The sequence below is a fragment of the Vanellus vanellus genome (genome assembly GCF_965231255.1).
Source record: "Vanellus vanellus genome assembly, chromosome: 9".
Taxonomy (NCBI): Eukaryota; Metazoa; Chordata; class Aves; order Charadriiformes; family Charadriidae; genus Vanellus; species Vanellus vanellus.
In genome coordinates, this window is record NC_138914.1 from 9,157,114 (window position 1) to 9,183,853 (window position 26,740).

At 41.9% G+C, this 26,740-nt stretch overlaps 2 protein-coding genes across 3 annotated transcripts in view; one reads left to right on the forward strand and one right to left on the reverse strand.

The window, feature by feature from the left end:
* Positions 1 to 16,318: 16,318 nt before the first annotated feature.
* Positions 16,319 to 19,651, forward strand: LOC309675515 (histone-lysine N-methyltransferase SETMAR; the record flags this gene model as incomplete). 2 transcript variants are annotated; one of them, XR_014269504.1, is made up of 2 exons in its annotated part: positions 16,319 to 16,412; positions 18,241 to 18,364. XR_014269504.1 is itself a non-coding variant. In XM_082487846.1 (2 exons), 2 exons carry the CDS (start codon positions 16,335 to 16,337, stop codon positions 19,079 to 19,081), a joined length of 924 nt encoding a protein of 307 aa, XP_082343972.1. In that variant the 3' UTR covers positions 19,082 to 19,651. The 2 variants fall into 2 exon arrangements, 1 of the variants encoding a protein (XP_082343972.1); XM_082487846.1 differs by having other exon boundaries at positions 16,335 to 16,412; positions 18,236 to 19,651.
* Positions 19,652 to 24,540: 4,889 nt separating this feature from the next.
* Positions 24,541 to 26,740, reverse strand: part of SUMF1 (sulfatase modifying factor 1) — a gene marked incomplete at its 5' end in the record, with an annotated part of 40,139 nt that continues 37,939 nt past the window's right edge. Inside the window, one exon of the mRNA XM_082487740.1 lies at positions 24,541 to 24,739. Coding sequence (XP_082343866.1) covers positions 24,629 to 24,739 — 111 coding nt within the window. The 3' untranslated portion in view covers positions 24,541 to 24,628. The remainder of the gene's footprint in view (positions 24,740 to 26,740) is intronic.

Below are 26,740 nucleotides of genomic sequence, written 5' to 3' on the forward strand. Positions count from 1 at the left end.
AAGCAAAGTGGGCCAAAGTTATTCACAAGAAAGAAGTTTTTTGAGGTTTTTTGTTTGGTTGGTTTTGAAGCTTTGTCTGCTCAACATACCTGTGGAAATCAAAGCCTGCAAATTCCTGTATCAAGCAGGTCCTGGCCACAGACTGCTTTTTTACAATTTTGGGGAGTTTTAATTTTTTTTAATACAGTTTTTGTATCTCTCGCCAGTCACTACACATACCTTGTTACTCAAAAGCAGCTAGCCAGATACAAGCTACCTCCACTGTAGTTGTTACTGAGAGTAGCTGGGGAGAAATGAGCAGAATTCAAGGGGAAGCACTTAGCAGAGAGACACAGAGACGCCTGGCTGTATCCTAATGGATGAGATGTTCCTGGAGCTGTTGGCATCCCCCAACACAAGCAGGAGGGTTTCTTGTGTACTTAAACTGTTAGAGACGCATTGGCAAGGGAGCAAAATGCACGACAATGTTTGGGGTTAGAATGGTATCCTTAAGCAGAAAAGCTAAGGAACACTCCAGCCAACTAGAGTGTTAGTAAAGTAAAGGCTTTTTTTTTAAAAAAAAAAAAAAAAAAAAAAAGTTATTACTACATCTTTCTTCAGAGGTACCCAAATATATTTTCACTGGGACAAGAAGAAACATAGTGCTTAGTTATGGCTACTTCACAGTCTAGTGCTCATGTCATGGAAGTAGTCTCAGATTTTAGCAATGAATGGTACCAATTAAAGAGTTTTCTCTACAAATATTTCTTTTAAAGGGGACATTCTCAAAGAGCAGATTTCCAGTTTGAATTTAAGCCGTTGACACAGAATGCAATGCACAACTAGACAATGTGAAATCTTCATTACCACGTTTGATGGTGGGTTAGCTCAGATCAGGTGATGGTGTTTATTCTGAAGGTGAACTCCAAGGCTTCACTCGCTCCTCACAGGCTTCTCGTCTATATCAGAACTCTGTTAACACCAGCATCTACAGACTGCCTCTGACTGACATCAGGAACGAAATTACACTTACAGGCATGGGAAGGTACAAGCACTGACAAACTATTACAGCCTTCACATGCATCTGTCAGTGCAGGCACAACCCACCAAAACAGAACAGAGAAGCTTCTTTGAGACATCATCTCAAGTCCACTTGATATTAACAGTGAAATGGAGCACTCTACAGCTATCCCTCTGATCTCCTACCCACCTTTTCCAAGAAACGCTTTGGTATTCGGACACAAAAAAAGAAGTTTTTCAGTATTAAAAGCTCTGTGTTCTAGTGTGCCTAGAATGTCTGAATGTGCAATGGAGATCTGAAGAAGAGCTTTCATATCAGAAAGCTTGTCTGTTCTTGTAACTCTGACAAATAAGAGAGATTACTTCTTTCGACAAGCCTTGCCTTGCTTGAATATATACAGCACCTAGTAGAAATACAAGGCAATTCATATTTGGGGGGGTTAGGATTATTATTTTTTTTTTAATACTCCATAGCTAACAGAAATCAGTGTTGTACCACAACTGTTAGTGGACCTACATCAGCTGCACACAATCTGGAAAGGATGCCGGCCTTAGAGTCGCCTTTGGATTTACCTTGGAGAGAGACCGAGATGCAGTTTAGGCGCAGTTTAGAAATCTACTCTGCCTGCAGGATGGAAGTGTAACACTTTCCAGGGATGAACAGAGTACTGCAAAGCAGGCAATTATCTTAAAATTGTAATATAGCATAGAGGAAGTAAGCTGATAAATATGTCGGTCTGTTCTAGGAGACACCACCAAAAACCTCAGGGAAGAAGGCTCTGTATTGTCATAGCTACTAGATTTTCTTATCTCATGCAGCATATTGAACAGCATTGCACTGCCATCTCTCGGCAGATATTTAGATAACAATTTAAGTTCTATACAAGTACATGAATAAATTGACATTAAAAAGACATTAAGAGATAAATATATACAGAGAGAAATGTTTCTCTTACTAGACAAATAAAAACAGATTGAAGTTCCAGGTGTAGAGTCTAGTCTATATCCAGTCTATTTCCCTGACTCACAAAATCTGTATTTTACGTCAGACACACACCTAAAAAAAACACTATCAAGAGTTTAAATATGGTCTAAAATCCTTTTTAAAATTTTTCCACAAAAGAGATCAACTAATTTTTATAGCCATGTTATATAAGTAGTACATAACCACTGACCTGAACTCAGGATTCTATCCACTTGATTAAAACAGTATCAGCAGAGTTGTGGGCAAAAACATGCCTTGGTCCTTTCAAGTATTTAAAATCATAAACGACATAATTTAAAACATACAGCAAAGACAAAGACAGAAGTACAGCCTAATGCCACCTGAATATATCAGAAATGCAGAGGCAGGAGAAAGTAGTTACTAACAGTTTCTGATGTACAATGTTTACACTCCCTGTAATATGAGGTCTTGGACATCTAAGAGGTCACCAAAATATTGCAATAACAGCTCCAGAAAACATCACCAGGATTCAAATTTTGACAGCTACCAGCTAAAGAAACAATCCAGCATGAAGACACACCACCACCCACTGGCAGAAACACTGTCCATACTAATATCCACACGTTCCTAACTCTAGTTTCCACATCTATGGTAGACCAGTCTGGTACTCAAGATGTTTCACCCTCTGCTGCAGATCCCTTCCTCCTCTACACGTACATGGTTCATAATGTTCCAGTAGCTGAAATTTTTTGCTATATGCCAAACAAGGATTGAAATGCAAGCCTCTCTCAACATCAGTCAGTGTTTAAACAGAGATATTGCAGAGGGACAATGTGCACACAGGGCCACCTGCTGAAGCTGGGAAGAATGACTTATGCTCCTGTTTTGAAAGAAGGAGCTCCTTCCCAAAGCCAGTGGCACCCCTGTAGAAGGGGAACCTTCTGTGTAGCACTGAGTTGGGTTTCTAAATACCTCTATCAAGCCTTAGGAAAAGAGATTTTTTTATGTATCTAACTCAGAGCTGTAAAATCAAGTTCCTAAACAATTTGAGAATTAAGTCATCCAAGTGGCACTTAGGGAACTCTTATAAACATTATACATAATTTCTATAACTATGTGTAAGTCATCAACTAGAAAGTACAATGCAGACTTAACTTACTCTGCAGTATATGACATAGAAAGTCTTCGTAGGCCCAATAGCAAATGCAGAGTAACACCCATAAAACACAGCCTTCAAGCATTGTTTTCTAGGGAGACACTGGACAAAGACCAGTTGAATAACAGCTCTTACAAAGCACCAAACTTTGCACCAGTGTAATTTACCATTATTCCATCTGAGTGGACAGAAACAATTTGCAGCACTTGAAAGCCTGTCTATTAGCAATATATTATAAAAGAATGACAACAGCATGATCTTTAAAAAAAAAAAAAAAAACACAACAGAATTATGAAGTTGCGAACACTGTGCTGAGATGAACAAGGTCACTGTCTACTTACTTGAGATGCAGTTATACGAATTTGACCTTTCTGTAATAAGTGGTAATTTCAGTGAAAACAACCTTTTGGTTCAGAAGGAAAGGGAAGTAAGTCGTGTATCCTGCAGTTGCAGTTTATGATGAGACTCCCAGCCCTAATTTAAAGGTCACCAACAATCCTTTGAAAGCAAGATTGCTTTTCACTTTTTCCACATTTCATAGAATGTCGTCAGGGCTGACTAGTCCACAACAGCAATATCACATAGTTGCCCAGCCAGGAAAGAACTTCAGCCTTCCCTTCAGTATTTATCACCTTATTAGGCATGCAAAAATTATCAGCAAGAACGTAAGAATAATCAATAAGAATGTTGGTACAAATAATTAATTTTCTAATCTGTATTATAATATTTCTATCAGTATTTGCACTCTGGTAACAAGTAGAGGAACTGAAGACCTTACTGTGCTAGGTGGTCTACATAAAGGTTGGGACTGGACAGTCTTTGCTTCCCCTAAAGAGGGTCATAATATACAATCTAGATGTGTCTCTGGTTTTGTTTGGTTGGGGTTTTGCATTGGTTTGTTTGGGGTTTTTTTTAAACCATTCCTAAATTGATTCTAGAAATATCCTCATCTCCATCAAAATTGCCTATACTTAGCAGCCATGGCACCAGGAACACTAGCAGCAGCTGATTAATTTTCTTCATTTCCAAGATTAAAAAAAAACTGGACATGAAAACTAATTATAGCTTTTAAATCTGCAGTGTTCAAATTAGTTCATGGTTTGCCCTGTGAGAAGGCAAGCAGCTTACCTGCAGCTTTGATAAGTACAGGTCTTCTACCTCTTCCTTATTATTTGACTCCTGTGATGAATGAATGTAATGCATTCTCAGCCATACGATAAGAGAGAAATAACCATAAATCAAGAAGCACTTAGAGAAGTTGGGAGGAAAGGTGAAAAAACAAGCCATGACTGCAAACATGATGTCATATTCAGGAAATACTGTTGTTAAATGCAATACCCCAAGCATGCCTGTCAGCTATTATTTTGTAGATGTTGCCAGTTAAATAATAGTTCTGAGGAAGAAGCTAATTCCCGTGTCATTCATGCAATAGTTTAACTATGTAACTGTCTCTTTGCTTCTCCAAACTATTTAAAACAAAAGAAACAAATGGCATTAAGGCCAATTAAAGCTAATCTGAAATCAGAGCAGACTATTTCCACAGCAGTTCAACTGCTTTTCAAACAGGAATGGCGTTCACTCCTTCACCTTTGCCTACGCAGCAGTTTGTGATGCGGGCTGTATGCAAAGCATATGCATCGTGGAGGTTAGCATCAAAGACAGGATTAATGATGTTCAGCGATAAATTCCTAAAAAGTTAACTTCCTATATGGAGACTCCCCAGTGTAACACGGGGATCTTCACATCTGTAGTTTTAGATTTGATTTGTATGTCTGGAAATACCTACCGTGAGATCCTTAATAGAGCTGGAGAACACCCACGAGGAACTATTAATGCACGGGATGCAAGAGCCTGGAAGCATGCAAAGAGGTGCTTGTGCTTTTAGCCTAACCTGAGGAATTTCTTCAAACACTTACTCACCCCAGTAAAGCTCTCTCCAGGGAAGAGATTCAAGCTGGTACTGAAGACAGATAAAAACCCTGTGACCACACAGCACAGCTAAGCTAAGGACTTTCTTGAGACAAGCAGGATGGCTACTTTTTATCTTCACTGAGCTTGACAAGCTAATTAGCAGCGAAAGCTCCATCACATCCCTTAGGAAGCAGCCCCTGGCAGAGAAGAGGCCACGGATAGTCTGGTGCAAGAGAAGGAACAGTTATCGACGCGCTGGTACACCAACTCATCTAGTTGTTCAGCTCCTGAGGGCTATCTCCTTCTTCAAAGGAAACACAAATTAAGATCTGCTGGTTGTTACCTGAAGCAGGTAACCACATATTTCTTCCCCCATACTGACTGTTAGGTTATGCGAACTGCTGCCCTCTGCCGAAAACAAACCCCGCAGAACGGAAGGGCTGCATGGGGCTCCTTCAACACCCTGAGCTGTGTTGTGCTGCAGTGTGGTAGCAAAGCCTAGGCAACTTGCTTTCAACACCTGTATCCACACTTTCACTGACACCAGTGCTGTTGGTACACATGTAACTGACTTGTACAACACACAACCCCATTGTAGTCTGCTCATTTTGTACCGATGAGCACTTCAAAGCAGTCAGTGTTACAACAAACAAGGATGACAGCAGGCTGGAGATGACTTAGAAACATATTCAAAACGTCCTTTTCACAGAGCACTGCACATGGTTAAGACCAACATTGCTGACCTTATCAAACAATCCCTGTTTTCCCCTCCCATACGGGTAGCTGCTGTCCCTACTCCCTAGAAGTAAGAAAGGGCAAGTAACTTGCCACAAAGAAGAGGATAGCAGAAGACATTCAAAAATTTGGTGATGGTGGTGATTTCAGCTTCTTCCCAGAAAAAGAGCAATTAATTTGTCTGTGTATATCCCCAAAAAACTATAACAGAAAATTGTTTCTCTAGCTAGACACTCACTAGGCAAGTGATTTCTGATCCCTGTATCAGTCCAGTTACTTGTTCCAGGAAGGACTGTTAAGGGGAAAGCAGTATTACAAATGCAGCCACAAAGAGCAAGATGACATCTAGACAGATTCTTCATATCTTTAAAGTTCTGTACAGAAAACAAATTTTTACTTGCTCAGGTACTGCTCAGTTCCAACTCTTTCTTTTTTATTCCCTTTTTCCCCTGCTTTGGAGCCTGCAGGCATCATTCAAGAGCAGCACTCCACAGTGTACAATCACAGTCCCCCAGCTCTGAAGAACTCACAGGAAGAAGCTCTAAGGGCTTCTGGGGACAAACTAGTGGCTGAGGTATGAACAGATACCACATTTGCCGCTTCATTCCCTGGGCATCCAGCAGGTCATGCCTCCTTCTACCTGGATTTTGCACACAAAGTGCTGTCACTTACATGAGATTTGCACACGCCTAACAGTACAGAATTAGACCATTTTTCATGGCTCCCAGTTATTTTGGATTGCATTTGACTGTACAGCATTCAGAAAGACTACGAGGTACTTGAAAATTTTCATTTCACAAAATACACAGAAATACTATTGCATAGAATACTATGATAAAAATTGAGATATTACATCAAAATTAATACCTTTGAAAGGCAATTAAACTCTAAGCAGCTGGAATGCTATGTAAACTAACTTTTTGGTTTTTTAGTAAGGCATTATTTCTCTTTTTCTTCCTAAATTTTCTTCTGGAAGGAACATTTAGAAAGTTTTAAGGATTATGCCTTTGAGATAAATTGTCTTTAAAGGTTACAGTGCAAAACTAGATATCTTAGTCCTATACAAGATGGCTTATTAATTGCTCTAGATACGCACATACTCATAAATTTGTTCATATAATTTGACGAGGGGAATTGATTTACTGTCACATTGAAATACTACATTAAACACACATAATTCTTTCTTTATACGGTTCCTCCCCTCTTAAAAGCATTCTGTTTGACTGTATGCCACACTGAATTATTCTTCTATAATCATTAAGCGATTTATTTATCTGCTACAGCAGATACAGTTAACATTCATCTATATTCTTACTCTAATTTCACCTTTATATTTTCTGTTGTCATACCAACAAGGAAAAATTATGAATTGCATTTAAACCAAAGTACAGTTATGGAGCAGATAGATAAGGTACTTTTTTATTCTCTTGCGACACATCTTTCTCAACAAGGCAAATGCAAAAAAAACAAAATACAAGCTTTTTGAAAGCATAAATAGTACTGAATCATCAGGTTGAAAAATTTGTAATATATTAAGCAAATATTGCTTGAAAAAAAAATAAAAAAAACTGAACCCGTTTTTATTACTGTCTAATTTAATAAAGGAAAGGCTGCAGACCAAGATGCTATGTGTGACAAAAACTGAAAGGAGTTGTTCCGCAATCCACCATGACTGACCCAACATTTGCTGTAGACAAAAATGATTATTCCTGACTCAACCTTCTATTTTATTCAGAGAGCAGTATAGTTTTCCATCAGCCTTAGCTTATGTGCATTTTTAGATGACTTGGATTCCAACAATTCTTGGAAGGTATTAACCAGCAAGACGAAACCTGACTAACATTAAAGCCTCAGAGTGCACTGAGTTCATTTCACACTCGGTGCAACAGCCTTTGTGTGCTCATCTTTTACGGCTTAGAAGATCACCCCAGTGTTTGCCAAGACAAAACTGTACATTTCCCTCTACACCTACATCAATTTTGGGCTCATGTTGACTGGAAATACAGCTGATGCACAGCACGTGTGCCTGAAGGCACCCTGAGTCACTACAACACACAACAGAATTAACGGTGAGCCACTGAAAAGAACCACTCCAACAAGAATATTTACGTGCACTAAGTCACACTAGCAATGAAAAATCAAGAGAACAAACCTAAATTATTTATTTTAAAAAGGAAGCCAAAAAGAATAAAAAGAGACTTGATTATAAGAAATTTTCATTGCACTTTACGTTATAGGGTATAGAGATGAGGCAGTGAAAGTCACAAAGGTTTGCAGAGTGATAGCGATTCCGAGGGAAGGGAGCAGGAGGGAAACCAAGTATACAATCTAATCCATCATCTGCGATCTTTACTCAACAGAACAGCCTGAAGTAGACCCAGAAAAAAAACATAGGCATCTAGATTCTCTTTAACTCTGAGAAGACGACTTCAATCGATACAGTCCTTTGGAACAAATTAAGTTAGAAATTTAAGAAAAGACGAAAACACTGTATTAAATGTGTATATACACACACCAAGGATGTATTTATATACAAAGGTACCCACCAGAATACTGAGGTACACCCTTGGTATGTTCTTCTATCTTAAATCAATTTCTGTTACGTCCAAGAGCACCACTCATATTCCAGCCCATGGCTGGGAAATGCTAAGCAACCCCAAGCTCCTGACTTTCAGTCCCCAACAAATGCCCATTATCCAACAAGGGATGCCCGTTATCCAGAGAACCATGGCACAGTGGGAACATGCTTTTCCAGGCACTCTCAACTATGTAAAGAACCATTTCTAAGTTAAATGAGAGTGAAAAAAAAATACCTGATCCCATGGAAACTACATTATTTCTCTTAGCTTAAGAGAAATACCTAAGCCAAGTAATCCTTGAGGACGCAATCTCCCAAATGACTGCCAAATGAGAAGGATAAATAAAAAAAGCCAGTGTGTATTTTGAGAACTCCTAGAAGAGCTATTTTTCCATACTGACTTAATTATTTTCACTTTAATTATAGGTTCATCCAAAAATTAGAACCACAACAAGATCTCAACTACCAAAGTACAATTCCAACATAAATTTTCAAAACATATACATTGAATATTTCACAAAATACATGTGAGTTACATACAGCATGATATCCAACCACATTTTAAACAATCTGGCTTTTAAATAAAAGCACCTCTATGAAATACATAAACATAACTTATGTTTAGTTAATGTGTAAGTACCACATCTGTGATAATATACAACATCCTGGTTAATAACAATGTTATGACCTTTAAGAAAAGTTAAGCAAAGAAAAAAAAAAAAGCAGTTACAGGTTTGGTACAACAGCATGAAAATAAGACTCGCAGCATCCCACAGAGGTTGTTTCCAAATAAAATCCTAATACTTCACCAAAACTTTCATAAAATTTCATTAAATACTTTCCATAGTTCTTAATATTTATTAAATACACATTGAAGTTATTTAAATGGTAAAAAATAAAAAATACTATAATTTTGTATTTATAACCAAAAATTCAAAAAGTACATGCCTATCTTCAGGAGGAACAGAATGCTTCCCTAGCCACGTATCCCAGGAAAACAGTATTTTGGAAAACATATTTGATTGTTCAGGGTCATCTTAAAGTCTGTTAACCTCTGCTGCTTGACCCTGGGTCAGATGCTTTCCCTCCTCTGGTAAATACTGAGGAAGATGGAGGATGCAGTTACAGCGCACAGCAAGTCTTCATAAGTCTCTAGCCTTACCATAAGACTAAAAAAGACATTAGCTTCCTTTAGTCTCCCAAGTGAAATCCTCCATGGAAATTTTAGGCAACAGTTAAACAGTCCTTTTCTATGATCCAATTATCTTAAGCAGGGATGAGAAAGAAGTCGTGTCTCAAAGAAAAACAAGGTGGGGTCTGGGGAATACCCTTAAGAGTAGGGGAATACATCTTCATGAAACAAAAGAAACCTGAAGATCCCGGCACTGGGAACCTTTCCTGACAGTGCACAATATGAACCTATGGCGTGACCAGCCACACCTCAGAGCACAAAAGGTCAGTATTGCTTCCTATATATAAACATGCAATGTAAAGGCTAAGAAAACATGTATCCCTGAAATAAACTTTAGATACCCCTCAAAACCCAGCTTTGCAAAGCTATCAGTAGCTTTCTGAGCAACAGCAAGCCCTACTCTGGCACCAGACACTTATCTTTATAACCATGAGTGCATCGATCACAACCAGCATGGTGACTGCTCTATGCACACCAAACCAGTAAGCCTCCAACAAGCTGCAGCCCATAGTGACAAGATGTCATTTTCACTGTCAGCTGTAATGGGAAACTGAAGCTTGACCTCAATCTGGCTTCAGCTGTACACTCCACAATACACACAGGTGACAAACATAGAGGATCATGACATACCTACCTGAACGGCCAGGAAAGCACTAGCTGTGAGAAAACAGTTACTCAGAGCACTGCAGTCAAATATACCAGGCACTGAAGACACTAGAAAAACAGCCTAATAAAAATGCAAAAGCTACTGTGCCACACTAACCATAAACTAAACTATCCTGTACAGGCAAGGGTCAGAGGAACCGCTCAAGAACCATTTTGGTGAAAGGCAGCCCAGCAAATCTACATGGATGCTCTCTCAGCTTCATTTACTCATTTCCTGCAAGTCCTAGAATGTGCAATTCTGTGACTGGCAAACTACTGAAAAGAAGCAGTATGTTAAAGGAAACTACAAACCAAGTTTTGCAGCAGAAGTTTGCTAAGCATACTATAGTACTAACACATCAATTTGAAAACTGGCTTTGTCCTTTGAAACTGTCCATTAAGTATGTAGTCCGTAAAAGACCTGAATGGTGTGCAAATACATTTTCCTTATCTATATAGGCCTTGCCAGAGGTCACTGATGTCAAATTAAGTTTTTGCATTCAAGGCACATTGGGAGCACAGAAGAAATTTGATGTGCACTTCAAAGGGGACAAATTCCTTCAGTCTGCGAGCCAGTTCTATGTCTCACTTAGTAATAAGTTTCCTTTGAAGAAATATTGTTACGCAGAAGTCTATTTAACTGGAATGCTGTCATATAGCATTCTCTATTAACAAAAGTACAATAATACACTCAGGACAGATTCCCTGCAAAACATCATTACAGTTTTAGGCAGCAGATGGGTGGTCCATCTAGTCTTTGCAAGTGCCTCACCTACCGCTGTCAGGCCAAAATACTTTATAGATGTGAGTTTATTTAACTGAAATACACACCGAGACTAATTTTCACTGAAATACATTGCTGTTAATCAGGAAGCGATTTGCATGGTGAGATCTGAATTGTTTCCATTGTTCTAAACTTGTTTTGTTAAATGTTAAGTTATATAACTTTTTTACTCATATGAAAGTCAAGACTTCGTGAGCGTTTGTGTATTGGCAAAGAGATTTATGGTTCATATCACCTAATCGATGCTGCAAGAGCAGTATACGATGATAGATGAAATGCAGAGCCCTGTGATAACCAAGAACAATAGCTCAACCGCTGGGTAACTCATTTCATGTGTTGCTGCGTCAGTTTTCTTATCTGTACAAGAAAGGAAACAAAGTTCATCTATCTCTGCAAAGCACTTGGAGATATTTTGATAAACTATGTTATTCAAACACAGCATTTGCCAAGGTCAGTCTTCTCTGCACGGCTAAGGCATACTTAAATAAACTGATCTTCAAATTCTCCTTTGGATTTACAAACATGATTACCAGACATTTCATTCCAGCATCCATCTACTTATGGAAGATTTAGCCAGCTCATTAGCACACAGCAGGAGACAGTTTCACCAGGCAGGAGCCCCAGGCTCAGGACTGACCCTCAGAAGTCCCTGCTTGCAAACATAGTGAGGGCCAGGTGTGACTCACAGATAATGAGCTCGGCCTTGCAGAAAGCAGGCAGCGTGCCAGGCAAACTCCACTGCACAACGCCACAGCACACTCCCCGCGAAGACTGCAGTCTCTCATCGTTTCAAATTCTCAGCCCATAAAGTACTTTAAGGTACTTTATCAGCTATAAAGCATAAATGAACTGAGCTGTAAATGGACAAAACCTAGGTTCCTAGCTAAGCCATTAGTTGAGAGTATTAACATATTTATTAAGACGAGAGTAACAGCAATACGGTGTGTGGAGGGGACTCATACCTGTGGTCAGCCAGATGTTTATGAGTAGTACTGCAGCACAAGAGTGTATCTTAAAATAAACAAAGACTGGTCTGAGAATGGTTCAAAAGTAGCAAACAGAAAAATACATATGTTTTGACTCCCCATCCGTAAAAGACAGACTGCTGTGCAGAGAACAAGGGGCAGGCAGGGGAGCTGCATTCATCACCTGTATGTGGTAGGTATCTCATACCGACAAAATGAAGAAAAAATAAAATCTTTACACCTGGTCTTTCCACAATTCTCTGAGCACTTAAGAGCAGACACTGGTATGAAATATCAGATTGCTCATGTCTATATATCCTGCCTAAATACACTGTAGAACATTTATATTCTAATCTTTTACTATTAAAAAACAATAAACTGCAAGTGTCATAATAAATCAAAGTACCTTTTTGCATTACCAACACTTTTTAAAATTTGTTTATAATGAGTCTTCCAGCCATGAATGCACATAAACAAAACCCTAACAGGATGTGTACATTTCATCTTACCTGCCTAGCCAAGACCACATCAGGGAAAAAACCACCACCTTAGTGTCTAGACACTAGTCTTCGAACTTGACTAGCCTTAGAACATTGTCACTCTACTCCACTTAATGGGATATTGATTTTTTATACTTCACTCTCTGTAAATCAATATTCTAATAGATGCACAATAGACTGGCAGAAGGATAGAGAGTACATGCCCACTAACCTGATGGAGATGATTACCCAGAAATGAAGGTCAAATCAAAGGAAAATTTACGCCTGACATGAGAAGAAGAGCAGCACAAAGAGAAGAGTCTGTAAGCAAGGGAATTAAAAAAGGAAGTATGTAAGATTAACTAGAGAAGGAAGAAGGCACAACCTAAAGAGAGCATGGATAAGGCAGCTAAGAAACTCTCAACCTGGGAACGACAGACTTAAGTCCCTTTGGACTCTCTGCACTCAATGCCACAAAGCACTTTAGGTCTCCCGCAGGAAACATCTCCAGCACAGGAGATGTTCTTCCTTTTAAAGTAAAATAACAACTATCTGAATAGCCTATTTAGAACAAAGTCAGGCAGAAACCATGTGCAATGTAAAATAAAATACTTAAAAGGAATACCTTATTCTTCCAGAGATCAGTTCGGAAACTAGGAAGCTGAAGGGAACCTTCAAACAGGCTCTTTTAGCAAAAGGCCGCCTTCTGATCATGCCTTTCTGGTGTAGGTGGCAAACAACTTTTTATGCTATGGAATTTAGAGTTAAAGTGGCCATCTGCATGGCCTATTAACTTTCTGGTGTAACCTAAGGCAAGCTTGAGACAGAAAATACTCCAGTGGTCCAGACAAACAGAAGACCAGTATTCCTGGGGCCCAGTATCCCCGTACACCAGTGCACTGAGAACTGACTGAGTGGCAATCCCACTGAGAACCACCTCAGAGTTTACGATGGAAGCCAAACTGCAAATAAGCCCATAGTGCACTCTCTTTGCTAATAAGGCAAACCTCACGCCAGACGACACAAGAAGGAACACAGATCCAGGGAAGTTATTAATGCTCTCTACTTGGCATGATAAGGTAGCACTGCAAGCTGTGGCCAGTTCTGGGCCCTCCAGCTCCAAAGATACATAGAAAAACTGGACATGATCCAGCAAAGGGCTACCAAGATGGTCAGGAGACTAAGCATATTACCAATAAGAAAAGTCTGAGGGACATATACTTGTTTATTCCAACAAGGAGGACACTATGAGGTAATCTAAAGGAATGCTATGAAGAGTAATTATGAATACAAGAGAGTCAAACTTCTCTCAGTAGTGATAAATAATGCATAAAGGTAAAAAACTGAAGCTAGTGAAGTTTGGGTTTGACATTTCGAGAAAACTCTTATTGGGAGGCTGGTACAGCCCTGAAACTGGTACCCAGAGAGGCTGTGAAATCTCAGGCCTTGAAAGTTTTCCAGAAGTCAGCTCAAGAAGGCCACAGCTGACCTGACTCAGTATTGGCAACACTCCCAGCTGAAGAAACAGTTGCACCAGATCACCACAGCTCCTTTCCAACCAACAGTACTGATGATGACACTGAATGAATACATGAAATCACTGTATTATGTATTAATCACTTGAGATTTCTTAGCTTACACCACACTATTATAAAGAAATCTCTTAGAAAAAGCTTCCTTGATTCCAGGGCTTTCTGCCTACCAGAAAAGACAAGCAGTTTTGTATCTAATGTCTTCTAGACTAGGATTATGCCTGGTTTCCCAAGCACAGCTCCCTTACTTGCAGTCTGGTGAGTCACGAGTTCACACACACACCTGAACTCCACCACTTTGTTACAATATACAGTATCAGCCACAAAAATTCAGTGGTGAAGTTGGATGAAGACAGCTCTCAAATGAACTCACTGTTCCAGGCACAGTTAACCTTCCAAACTCCAATTATCAGATGGATATTAAGAAATCTGAGAAACTGCAGAGAACAGTCATAAAAATGATTAATGAGTAGAAAGCATTATTTATACAGGGAGAAAAAACAACAGCTAAATACATGCAACGTATAAAAGAAAAATGATTCATACAGTTTCATCCTAGATACATCAAGTGGGTTGCAAAAGAAATTCACAGCTGCACCAGGTGCCTTAGTTCAGCATTACAAAGTTCACACACAGTTCACTCTCTCAGCTCCATTTTAAGCTTTCTTTCAACAACAATTTTACATGAAAAATGAAAATGACCTTTCATCAATCTTTCACCCAACCCGGACATCTCAACAGTTCAACCCATTCATAGTTCAATACAATAGAAGCCCTGAGTGGGAGAAGGAGGAGGAAAACACTGGATTTTCCATGACCTTCTGTCAATTTCCAAAACCCCATCTCCGTGGAAGTAAGCAATCTGTTTCTTTTACTACAGAGTAATGACTCATTACTTCTGTCATTTAAAAATGAAAAAGAATTCCATCTGGCACTAAGGATCAGCAGCCAAATTATGTGCGTCTTGATATAAAGGTCAATTTGGTAATAACAGAAAGCCTTAAACAACAAAACCAAAACGTATTTTAATTTCTGCAATCACTCAACATTTCAGCATCTATCTCAAAAAGCTGACCTACCGCCATCCCCACAATGAGAAGTGCTCACAGGAGGAAAGCATCAGCCCCAGGAAGGCAGGGCTCAGAGGCAGCCACAGGAAGGAACCATACTGCTGCTTGGGTGGAAAAAAAACGCGAGTGACAGGCTGTGTGTATTTAAAGCCTTCCACCATTTTCACTCCATTCAGTTATGAAGAGCTGATGCTACAGGTATATTTCCTTTACATTCACAGCAGCATACACTGATCCAAGGTTTAAACTGATCAAATTCTTCCCAAAAATTATACTGGCCAGATACTGGGAGGCACTGACCTCCAGAAGTTCCTCTTCCTTACCTTCCCTTCTCTTACAGGCCCAGTGCAATCCAAAACAACCCCATTCATTATCTTCCTATCCATTTTGCTATCCCCATTAACTGTCCAACCCACAGACGTGGACTTCACTGTCCAGTCTCACCTGTGCCTCTCCTGGTGTTGCTCAGCTCCTCTTCACAGGCAGGAGGAAAGGGACACAACAGGTGAAGACTCTCCATTTTCTGGATGTTGCAGAGAAGAGGGATCAGAAAAATCACGTCAGTAACCACCACAGGGAAAGAGACACACAAATACTAGCTGGTTGGAGGGGCACAGAGCATGCTCCAGGTCTTAAGTCCAAGGAAATCACTTCTAGATGTGATAATTTATTTCAAAAGGAAAACATATGGTTCACTCAAAGGGAAGAAAGAGGTGAAGAGATGGTAAGAGTTTCTTCAACCTTAGGCCCCAAAACAACTGACCCAAGGGGCAAATACAGAAGTTAATGGAACCACCAACTTAAGACAACAAGTATGACCCCTTTTTCCTAGCCACAGCTCCGTTGGCTGTTCACAAAGATGAGGCGAGACCAATTGCGGCTACTCTACTCTTACACACTGCACAAAAGTAATTTCGCAGTTTGTAATTAATATTTAAAATTACCCGGGTTTGAGTACTTTCACACACATCACACAAAGTCGCACCAGTTTCTGGAAGGGCAGCCCCACCGCAGGGAGTGACCCACAGTGGCAGCCACACCGCCTTCCCCCAGCCCCTGGCGAAGGGCAGCCTCATCACACGGACGCAGGGCGACGCGGAGCACCCCTGGCCGCCCAGCCCCCCGGCAGCGAGCCGCCCGGCACCGTGCCAGCCTCGCTAAAGGAAGAAGCGCCGCAAGATGGCGGCTCCCTGCCAGCGCCAGGTGAGCTCCCGCTCCCGCGCGGCCACCGCGCCTGCGCACCCGCACGCCGTGCGTCTCTCCCTCTGCCCAACCAAAGAGAGGTTTCGGCCCGGAGAGCCAATCCTCACAGGGCCAGGGGGCGGGGCCAGGGGTTGGGGTGATGGCGGACCTGAGCGGCGGGCTGGAGCCGGTAGCGGTGGGGTTGTGGCCACCCGGGGAGGCCCCGCCGGACTTTCAGGTACGGGCCGCGGCCGCCCCGGGAACTGGACTGGGGAGAGGGAGACGATAGGAAGGGGAAGGGGAAGGGGTCAGCGCGGCCCGCGGCGCCTCAGTGAGCCTGTTTGCCGGCGCCGTCCCTGTCCCCTCAGCCCGCCCGTGCCGGACACCCCCAAGGCGGGAGGCAGCTCGGCAGGAGGGTTGTGGGGCTCCTTACACCTCCGCGACCGGCCCCTCTGTACTGGTCTCGTTACGCGCTGGCTTTTCGCCGTGCGCTTCAGTTACACGTATATGGGATTTTTTCCTCAATATTTGGCATTTTGTGGATTTTAGTCGCGCAGTTAAGATGTTAGCTTTTAGGAGGAATAAAGCTCTTGTGCTACAGGGTGTTAGTGTCAACCGCAGGTTGAAGCCAGACTGGGAGTAAATATCTGACAGGCTTGGCAGATGCTTCCCGCCGCACAGCCGTCTGAAGCGGTTTACAAGAAACGGTATAATCTAGAAATACAGGACAATAATTTAAACTCTTAACTTTTTTTATACTTTCTCCGGCATAGCCCAGTTTCGGGTTTTGCTGTCTTCCGTATTACTTGTAGTAAGTTTGAAATGCGTTCCCTGGAAGTACACCTTATTGCCTAAGAGGTCGCTTCAGTGATGTTAGAGAGTCTTCACAAAACAGAATGAAGTGCCTTCTAATAAGCCTGGGGGGGTGGGGAACCTAACCCAAACAGTCCCTTATCTTCCTAAATTGCGTGGTGTTGTGGTATTTAACAGAAATAGGAAAGCTTGTAGTCAGTGAATGGGAGAAGATGGGAATAGATAAGGGACTATAAAGCTTGGTTTTGAGTAAAGCCAAATGACTGAGAAGGCTGATGTTTATGAAAATAGAACCTCCGGAATGAACTGGCATGTTTCCCAACACCCAGAAGCTACCAGACATAAGCTACTATGAAATGCAATATTTAGTAATAGCACATACTCCAGGTTTCTAAATAAAGCTTTGCAAGCTGAATGCTGAGAAGAAAGTAAAAATATACGTGTTGCTGTCTTTATATTTTGATTCTCAAATTCAGTAAAGTTTCTATCAGCTTTTATTTTGCAACAGTCGATGGTTCTATAATCATTCACCTGCTGGGGGCATTAGTGTAATTTTGAGAACCTGATTTTCACCTGCGTTGCTTGAACTGAACCACATCTATTCCCACAGACAGAATTTAGGGTGAAGCAAATACCATCTCGTACTTTATCCTGACAATAGAATAGTTAGCTCAGCTTTTTTTAAATATACAGAGGTGTGCTAGTGCAACACCTTCATTACTTTCTAACAAAATTAGCAGAAGCAAGTTTGAATGCAACATTTTGAAGAGAGAAATTGAAAGTATCTTTGTTTTTAAGAAAACCGAACATATGAAATTCTGTGACTTAAAATAGCTATAGACTAACCTTGTAAGTAGCTTATTGAGCGTTTTGAAGGGGGGGAAATTACTTTAAAGAGACTTTGCTATTTCTATAAATAAAAATCATATCTAGTAAACTAGATCCAATTAGCTGACATGTTTTTCCTGCCAAGAATGTGTTGGTTTTTTCTGGCTAGTAGACTATTTTCAGGAATTCAGTCGCCAAGATTATTATTTCTTTTTCAGTCTACATGGAATATCTGATTTGCATTCTTTAAATGTTTTAGAAACATTAGACTTGTAGTTAGAAGTTTACAGGAGAATGAAGCGTTCATGATTTCAGTTCAGAGATCAGTTGTTGCCAGACATGGACTTCTTAAAAATTCGATAGCCTCTGTGGAAAGAAGCATTGAACACGACAAGGATTTGACTCTTGTTCTTTTCGCAGTATAGTCCAGACAACGTGGCTGGAGCAGACGGAGACATTGACCCCACTGAAATCACCTTTCCAGGATGTTCGTGTCTTACCAGCTCCTGTGTGGTTGATGTGTGCTCGTGTCTTTACCATGGTGAAAATTACAACAGTTTGTGCCTCAGGCCTACAGACACAGAGGAGGAGTACGCCAGGCCTGTTTTTGAATGCAATGCCATGTGCCAGTGTGGTGAATCCTGTCAAAACAGGGTGGTTCAGAGGGGTTTGCAATTCAGACTTGAGGTATTCAAGACTGAGAAGAAAGGGTGGGGCCTTCGCACTCTGGAATTCATAGCTAAAGGAAGATTTGTTTGTGAATATGCTGGTGAAGTTTTAGGCTTTAATGAGGCACACAGAAGAATTCAGGCCCAGGCACCAAAGGATTCAAACTATATTATAGCGGTGAGGGAGCACCTCCATAGTGGTCGGATAATGGAGACTTTTGTTGACCCCACATACATTGGTAACATAGGCAGATTCCTGAATCATTCTTGTGAACCAAACTTATTTATGGTGCCAGTTCGCGTTGACTCAATGGTGCCTAAACTGGCACTTTTTGCAGCCACTGATATTTCTGCTGGAGAGGAACTTTCGTATGATTATTCTGGAAGATTCCATAATTTACCAATAATTAACAGAGAACAAAAATCTTTAGAGGAAGAGAACAGATTGAGAAAACCTTGCTACTGTGGTTCCCGCACATGTGCTTCCTTCTTACCTTGGGACAGCTCCCTCTTTTCCACACCAGACGCTTGTTCAGGGACCTCTGACGTTGCTTTTCAGTCCCTAAGCACACCTAAAAAATGTCATTTTCTCCAGTAGTTAAATTGCAGTTACATAAAACTCTGATTGTGTATTCCACCAAGGAAGCACATGTGGATTTGAGTAACAGCTAGAAGACAAAATTTTGTGAATAATTTCATGCAGCATCCTAGAGCTTGTTTTCATGGTAGATGCTATGATATGAGAGAGCTTCAAGATGTTCCAAAGTCAGTTACTAAGCCAGGCCCAGTGTTTTTCTCTTGTTTTCTTCTGACAGCTTGCTGTATGATAAAGCACCTCTCTCAATCTGTACCTTTCTGAAAGAATGAACTTGAACATTGGTACACAGAAGGGACACGTGATAACAATGAGAAATGTCACTGAAAATTACACAAGATAATGAGACCAAGGAGTGTTGACATGTGCAAGAAGGGCATTGGGTTTCTTAAATCCCATTAAAATAAATTATTTTTTTAAAATTACTTGCTATATATTTTTTTTTCCGTAAATTGTAACTAATTCTTATTCATGTAAAAAACTTGCCCAGAAAGATTAGCCTGAATGCTTTGTCCCCCGTTTTCCATCTCCAGTCACATCTAGCTGCATGCCAAAACCTGGTTTAAAGTGACTGGTTCAGTTTCATTACTATTTAGTTTCTGTGTAAACAGTGCAGTACTGCAGGCTCCGAGAAGTACAATCTTCCTGTCTTTTTGAATCTTGACTATCTCAAGGCTCATCTAATGAGACTTCTGCAATAATAGCAAGCAGTGTGTCCGTGTTACTTTCCAGCACTATAATTACACGCTCAGGAAGCAAATTCAGAGTCTGCAGTCAGAAGCAGTATGATGCTGCTAGTCTGACTTCTGAAATGGATTAAAGTAGGAAATACAAAAGTACATCTAAACAACAACAAATTTGTCTTCTTACATTGTTGAAAGGCTGGCAGATACATGAACTTTCAGCTATTAACTGATTAGTTTTCACTGTTCCTGTAGCACCAGGCAGTGTTGAGCAAGGCCTGTCCTTTCCCAGCAGCAGGTCACTGCCTCTTGTCATCATTCTAGTACAGGTCTAACACATGTATACTGCTTTACTGAGTGTCTCTTTACACCAGGGACACACAAGAGCACTTGCCGGATGGGGTACGTTCTGCAACTGCACATTACTTCACTTCCTTTCTAGAACGGTCAAATTAAGGAAGCTTCAGAGAGAGTTGTTTTGAATTTCCCCCAGCTTTGATATACGAGACAGATAAACTCCGATGCTGCTTTTTACAGTCACCGCAGTGTGCCATCAGTGGCACAAACCCCTGGGTTATTTGTACAGTTTGATTTTTAACGGTGCTCGTAACTTTTGATGTAACATACACACGTAAGGTAGCACATCTCGGGGCAATCAGCTGTTGTGCAGGCCATTGGTAATCAATTTTTTTTTTTAAATAAAAGACAACTGATTTGAGCCTGAAAGATTAACCTAATACTGGCAAGGGATAAAGGACATTTCACTGCTATTATTTTCCTATTTGCTAACCAAATCTTACTTTGTGTTTATCTATCTATAGTTCCTTGATAATCTTCAGTGTTAGCTTTTCCCCACTTAATATATATCTTCATGCTTCTGTTATGGTGAACTGCTGGTGAGATTTACATACGGCTGTGGTTTTAGTTTAAGATAAAGATTACCACGTGATTTTTCTTAGGGTTAATCATTAAGTGTCACTTCTGTCAGAACAGAAAGCTTCTAAAGGATTTCAGCTGCTTTTCAGAAGTAGCTTACAAGCTGAGTGGCCATTAACTTTATCCTTTGCCTGATTCAGAGTGCCTGCTTCTATAGAAGACAAGTTCTCCAGGTCCTGTAACTCAGAACACACGCTGCACCAGGTACCAGAATACAGCTTAGGTTGCAAGGTCTCTTGTCCTGTTTAGAGGCTTACCTGGTTTTCTTCCCCCAAAGGGCATAGCGCCAGCCACCTTCAGCCTGCGGGACTGCAGGGCTGGGAGTGGATGATCCAATCTCCTTCCTCTTTCCCTCCTGGAAAAAGTTTCGGTACTAGTTTTATACCATCTGTATTCCTATTCCTCAAGGTTAGATGGGTTTTCAAGATGACGGCACTGTTTGCTAGCTTCCTGTTATGAATATGTACTTGGCATGATTTTGAGTAGTTAAGGAAGTGTAGATTCCAAAAAAATAACCCCAAAACACAACCCCCCAAACACCATTAGAAATATCTAGTCCTTGTATCACCAGCCTTGAAGCAGAGAACAGCTGAGCCTTCTGTCTCCATGCAATCCTACCCTTTCAGTCCCAGCCAGCTGATGTGGCTTATGGGAAGTGAACTGAATATCAATTCCCTGGTTAGAACAAACTTCCACAGCACGGAACAAGAGAGCCTTGTACTGCTGAAAACAGCCAGCCACCTTAAAGGCCTTGCAAGAACATGAAATAATACGTTGTCATTGAGTTCTGGACCATCATGGCAATTGTTAATGGCCTTTTCCCATATAGTATGTGCATTATACTTCACTATGCGTGGTGTGGGGGGTGAAATCCTATGAAAAAGAAAAACAGTCCCCTTCAAGGGACTGAAAAAGAAAATAGACCCTTGTTTCTACCTGCTGAATTTCTGTTCACTTTTCACTTCAGGTTCCTTTCAGCTTCATTGGGCCCCAGTCTGTCAGCGCACAGTTCAGCGTGCTCTTTCTCAATGAAGCCAATCAAACAGCTCAAAAGACTGTGAGCTCTGTGTGAGCCTCTCTCCTTCCTTCTACTCTCAAAGTGTAGTAATGATTATCATATTTTGAACCTAATGAGGTTCAAAAAGAGCAAGTGCAAGGTCCTGCACCTGGGGAGGAAGAATGCTGGGCATCAGTATAGGTTAGTGGTGGACCTGCTGGGAAGTAGTTCTGAGGAGAATGATCTGGGGGGTCCTGGCAGATAGTAAATTATCCATGGCCCAGCAATGTGCCCTTGTCGCCAGGAAGGCCAATGGCATCCTGGGCTGCATAGGGAAGAGTGTGGCCAGTAGAGCGAGGGAGGTCATTCCTCCTGCTCTACTCTGCACTGGTGAGGCTACAACTGGAATACTGTGTCCAGTTCTGGGCTCCCCAGTTCAAGAGGGACAGGGAACTGCTGGAGCGAGTCCAGCGAAGGGCAACTAAGATGATGAAGGGCTTGGAGCATCTCCCTTATGAGGAAAGGCTGAGAGAGCTGGGACTCTTTAGCCTGGAGAAGAGAAAGGGAGACCTTATTATGGCGTACAAGTATCTAAAGGGTGGGCTGAAGGAGGATGGAGCCAGGCTCTTTTCAATGGTTCCCAGTGACAGGATGAGGGGCAATGGGCACAAGTTAGAACACAGGAAGTTCCGTTCAAATACACGGAAACACTTCTTTACGGTGAGGGTGACAGAGCACTGGCACAGGCTGCCCAGGGAGGTTGTGGAGTCCCCTTCCCTGGAGATTTTCAAGACCCGCCTGGATGCAGTCCTGAGTAATGTGCTCTGGGCAATCCTGCTTTGGCAGGGGAGTTGGACTAGATGATCTCTAGAGGTCCCTTCCAACTCCGAAAATTCTTTGATTCCATGATTCAGGATTCAATACTCAAGCTTAGAGGTTTGCTTTTCCATTGAAGTCTGATCAGATTAATTCAAAGATGTTTAATGAAAGATCTTGTAATAAAATACAGTAACCGTTATGCAAACAAGAGCAGCATGAGCGGGACACATTCCACCATCTCCGCAGAAGACCAGGAAGACTTTCCCAATGGCCTGGTTTGAGGTAAAAACAGGAGCAATTTTGTTCAGTAACTTTGCTTCTTATCTGGGCCTCTTCTAACTACTGAAATTTGCAGCATATTGTGCAGACACTGTTCGCGCTCAGAGCCATGTTTATGGCTGGTGCCCAGGCATGGGATGCGGAGAGGCTCCTGCTCATCCCGATTGCTCTAACCCCCGAGGGCAGCTCACTTTGGTACGTGCCCCGTTGGAGGGTCGAAAGGGGAAGAGCGTAGAGGGGTCCCACCTGCGGGGAGGAGCAGACAGGACGGGTGACCCCAAACTGACCAACAGGGTATTCCATCCCATCTGCCTCATGCTCAGTGTAAAAGCTGAGGGATCAAAGGGTCAGCCCTCTTTCTTCAATGGCTGCATCCAAGGAGGACTCTGTCTGTCCGTCTGCCTTTGATCCCCATCCTGAATCCAGAGCCGGAATCCAGTTCCCGTCCGTCACTGAGTCCAGTCTGGGACTGCCCCAGTGCCAGCCGGTGACATGATTGTCATCCTGGGAGCTTGATATGGTTTTGAATATATTTCATTATTTTCTTTTTATTTTATTATTAATATTTCATGAAAGTAGTTCAGTTCCTTCTAAACTCGTCAGTCTCTCTTTCCCTCCTCTGCCTCTCTCTTGGAAGAGGGGTGGGAGGGAGCGTCTGTCGGTCCCATCTGGGGTGCCCCATGTCCCCAGTGGCCAGTTTGGCCTAAACCACAACGCCCCACATGCCACCCACAGCAGAATGAGTACTGACTGACATATACCCGATGGTGTGGCATCATGAAGCTGTTTATTTAAATAAAGTCATAAAAATTTTCCAATATATGGAATTGTGTATATTTTTTTCCAGAATAAAAAAAAACAAACAACAAAACCAGCTCTAGGCAAAATCTTTTATAAAGGGCATTCCTTCCTTTGAGAAAGATAAATAGAGATAGAATCTTTCTATTTCTTTCAATATTACTTTCAGTAAAATAGATGGGTTTAATGCATATATTTTAATTAAACATTTAATGCTGGTAAGGCAGTCTCTACTACGCTAAACATTTACCACAGCATTTATCATGCTTATGCGAGTGCCAAGTCATAGTGGTGTATTCTGCAACCATTTTTTTTCTGCTTTCCAGAATTACCTCTATCCTCCGCTGGAGGCTAGTGTTTGGGGAAGGTTCCCCAGACATTCTCCAATATCTTCCTTTCAACATGAAACACCGAGCGGTGTTGCAGAAGGCACTTTCGAAAGAGGAACAAGTATCTCACCAGAAAAAGCACATTTCTGGACCTGATTTTCACTGCAACAGGAAGGTAATACATGGGCTGCTCTGACTGCCCCTGTGCATAGCTCTGTCTTCCAGTCCTCACCTCTTCTTAACCCCTTCAGTTTTCTTTTAAAGCTGTCTAGAATTTCTTAACTGCTTCAAATTTCCTTTAAAGCTATCTATAGGTTTATAAAGTCTTTATTGGATTTGATTGTAGAAATTCAAACTATACAGAAATAAACCTATTTAATAAAGATCTTTTCTAACGCAGCTATTAATTAACCTTTTCAAACAAAATTGGCATGTTTTGTGCTAGTTAACTCCAGAGTACTCTTGCTAAATCCAACAGAATTCACCGATAAAAAGTTTGGTCAGGATAAAAGTCCAGGCCAGGTTCCCCAAAGATAAATACAGGAAGGTTCTTCAAGCAGTGGTGAGTAGTGTTGGCTTTTCTTCCCTCAGCAGGAAGTTTAAGCACTAGATTTTTCTACTCTGTGTCATCAGCAAGGGACACTCCACACGTCTCTCCCCCCTCGGGTGAAATCCAGCCCTTGACGTCTCGGTGTGACAGCCCGCTTGCTCACGGTAGCCGCGGCAAGGTGTCTGCCGCGCAGCGGAATCCCAGATTTGAGGCAGAGCTGTCAGGAGTGTTTTGGCTACGGGCTGCACAGCGATACCTGTAGCAGTACGACTGCAGAGGAAGAGGAGGGGGAGGAAAAGAGAACTTTAGAGCATATCCCAGCTTGTGTTTCCTTAGGCAAGAGTTTGTTAGATTAACACAGCAAAATATTTCAAGTGATCGATGAACTGATACAGATCAAAATCACTGGGTTAGAAATGAGGGAAATCCCACAGTATAGAGAGATCAGTTGCAGCTGATACAAAAGGTAATTTGAATGGGATAGTATCTGATAACAGGAATGTCGACTGATAATATATCCTCCTCTGGGAAAAAGCTAGAATGATCATGCTGCTTCTCTTCCCAGAGGAAGAGAGAGCATCTCAGCACATTCATCTGTATATCTGTATGCTAAGGAATGTCTGGAAATGAACAGGTACTGGTGCCTGTCAAAAAACATTTCGCTGAATGAGATGCAACAAGAAGAAAGGAATAACAGGAGGCAAACTCCTTCCCAGTATTCCTACGGCTGGCATTCTAGGGGTGCTCATAGTCAAGATGTGATCTGGACTAGTGGCTATGAAAACATTTACATTTAAAATCAGGTCACTGAAAAAATGATTCAACTGCATTTCAGATATTCCTAACAGACAACTGCGAACACTGCAATCACACAGCAGCTGCCCCTCAGAGAATGGAAGGAGGAACCACCCTTCCATTTCATTTCTTTACTTAAGAGAGGAGCACAGGATTATGTGACCAGACTTGTCCTCACACCCAGCTACAGCCATTTGATGCCACTGATGTGTGTCGGTGGGAAATACCTCTGCGCTTTCATTCCCAGTGTTGTTTGTCTGGTGCTTGTAGGATTTGGTATTTCTGTGACAGACCAGTTTAGATCCAAAGTGTCATCTTAGAAGATTCAGAGAAGGGCTGCTACAGGGTGCTCTGTACAAGTTACTTTGAGAAAGGCTGTAAACTTACACAACCAAATGAATCTAAATAGGACAAGGTCAGACGTCTTTACAGCAGGGCACAGCCACGGATCTGTAGCATGTTCTGACCCTGCCTGGCTGTACAGGTTTGGCCACGTCTCAGTGCACATTAATATCCTTACGCTCCTTGGAAAAAGGAAAACTCACACTATTTGCAGTGGTACAGATTCTCAGTTACCTGGCGATAGGAACGGTGGTTTCCTGACTGCAGAACTAACCAGTGTAAGCGGTTTGCTACATCAAGTCAGACTGACTGCCCAGAAGCAGCTCTCCATTGTAACACAGGAGGACAGCCGCACTCATCACATCACTGATAACACGTTGGGGCAGCAGACTGTACGTTTATGTAGCAACTCCAGTACAATCCACTATCTGCCCCATTTTGCTGTTACTTTGAAAGATCTGGCTCAGGCTCTTTGTTCCTGTCCTCCCTCTCATCTCCTCCAGCTACAGGCTCCTGACCTCTGACAAAAACACACCGCTTTCATTCAGGCTGGTTCCACTGCCCACAGTCAGGCTCTGAACCAGACCTCTGGAACAGCTACGTTAAGAGGCAAACACTTTTTTTCCCCTCCCTTTTTTTTCTTTTTACTTTTTTTTTTTTGGGGGGGGGGGGGGGGGGGGGGGGGGGCGGGGGGCGGGGGGGGCAGGGGGATGCAGACAGGGGAGAGCAGGGTGGAGAGGGTAGCTTTTCTCCTTTAAACCCAGACCCCTTCAGGAGTTTGGGCAGTGCTACTCAACTGAATTCGTGCACCCTGAGGGTGGTGAGAAATAGGCTCTGCCAGCCAGGGAACAGCCCCACGAACCACACCATCCCCTGCAGAGGTCACCGATGTTTGTCTCCAGGAGTTCACAGTATCTCCATCTAAGGAGTCTCAAACACCAGTTCCGCACCAGCTCTTTGGTTGCGGTGCAGAGCCAGCGCAGGCTGCTGCCCTCTTGCACTGCGGAGGTCTGCCCAAAACCTCAGCAGTACCCGGCAGGGTTTAGAAGCAGAACTATTTTGAAAATAAAAGGAGCTGCTAAGCGTACCCATAAAAAGGTGCAATTTTAGCCTTTGTCAACTCTGCGAGGTAGA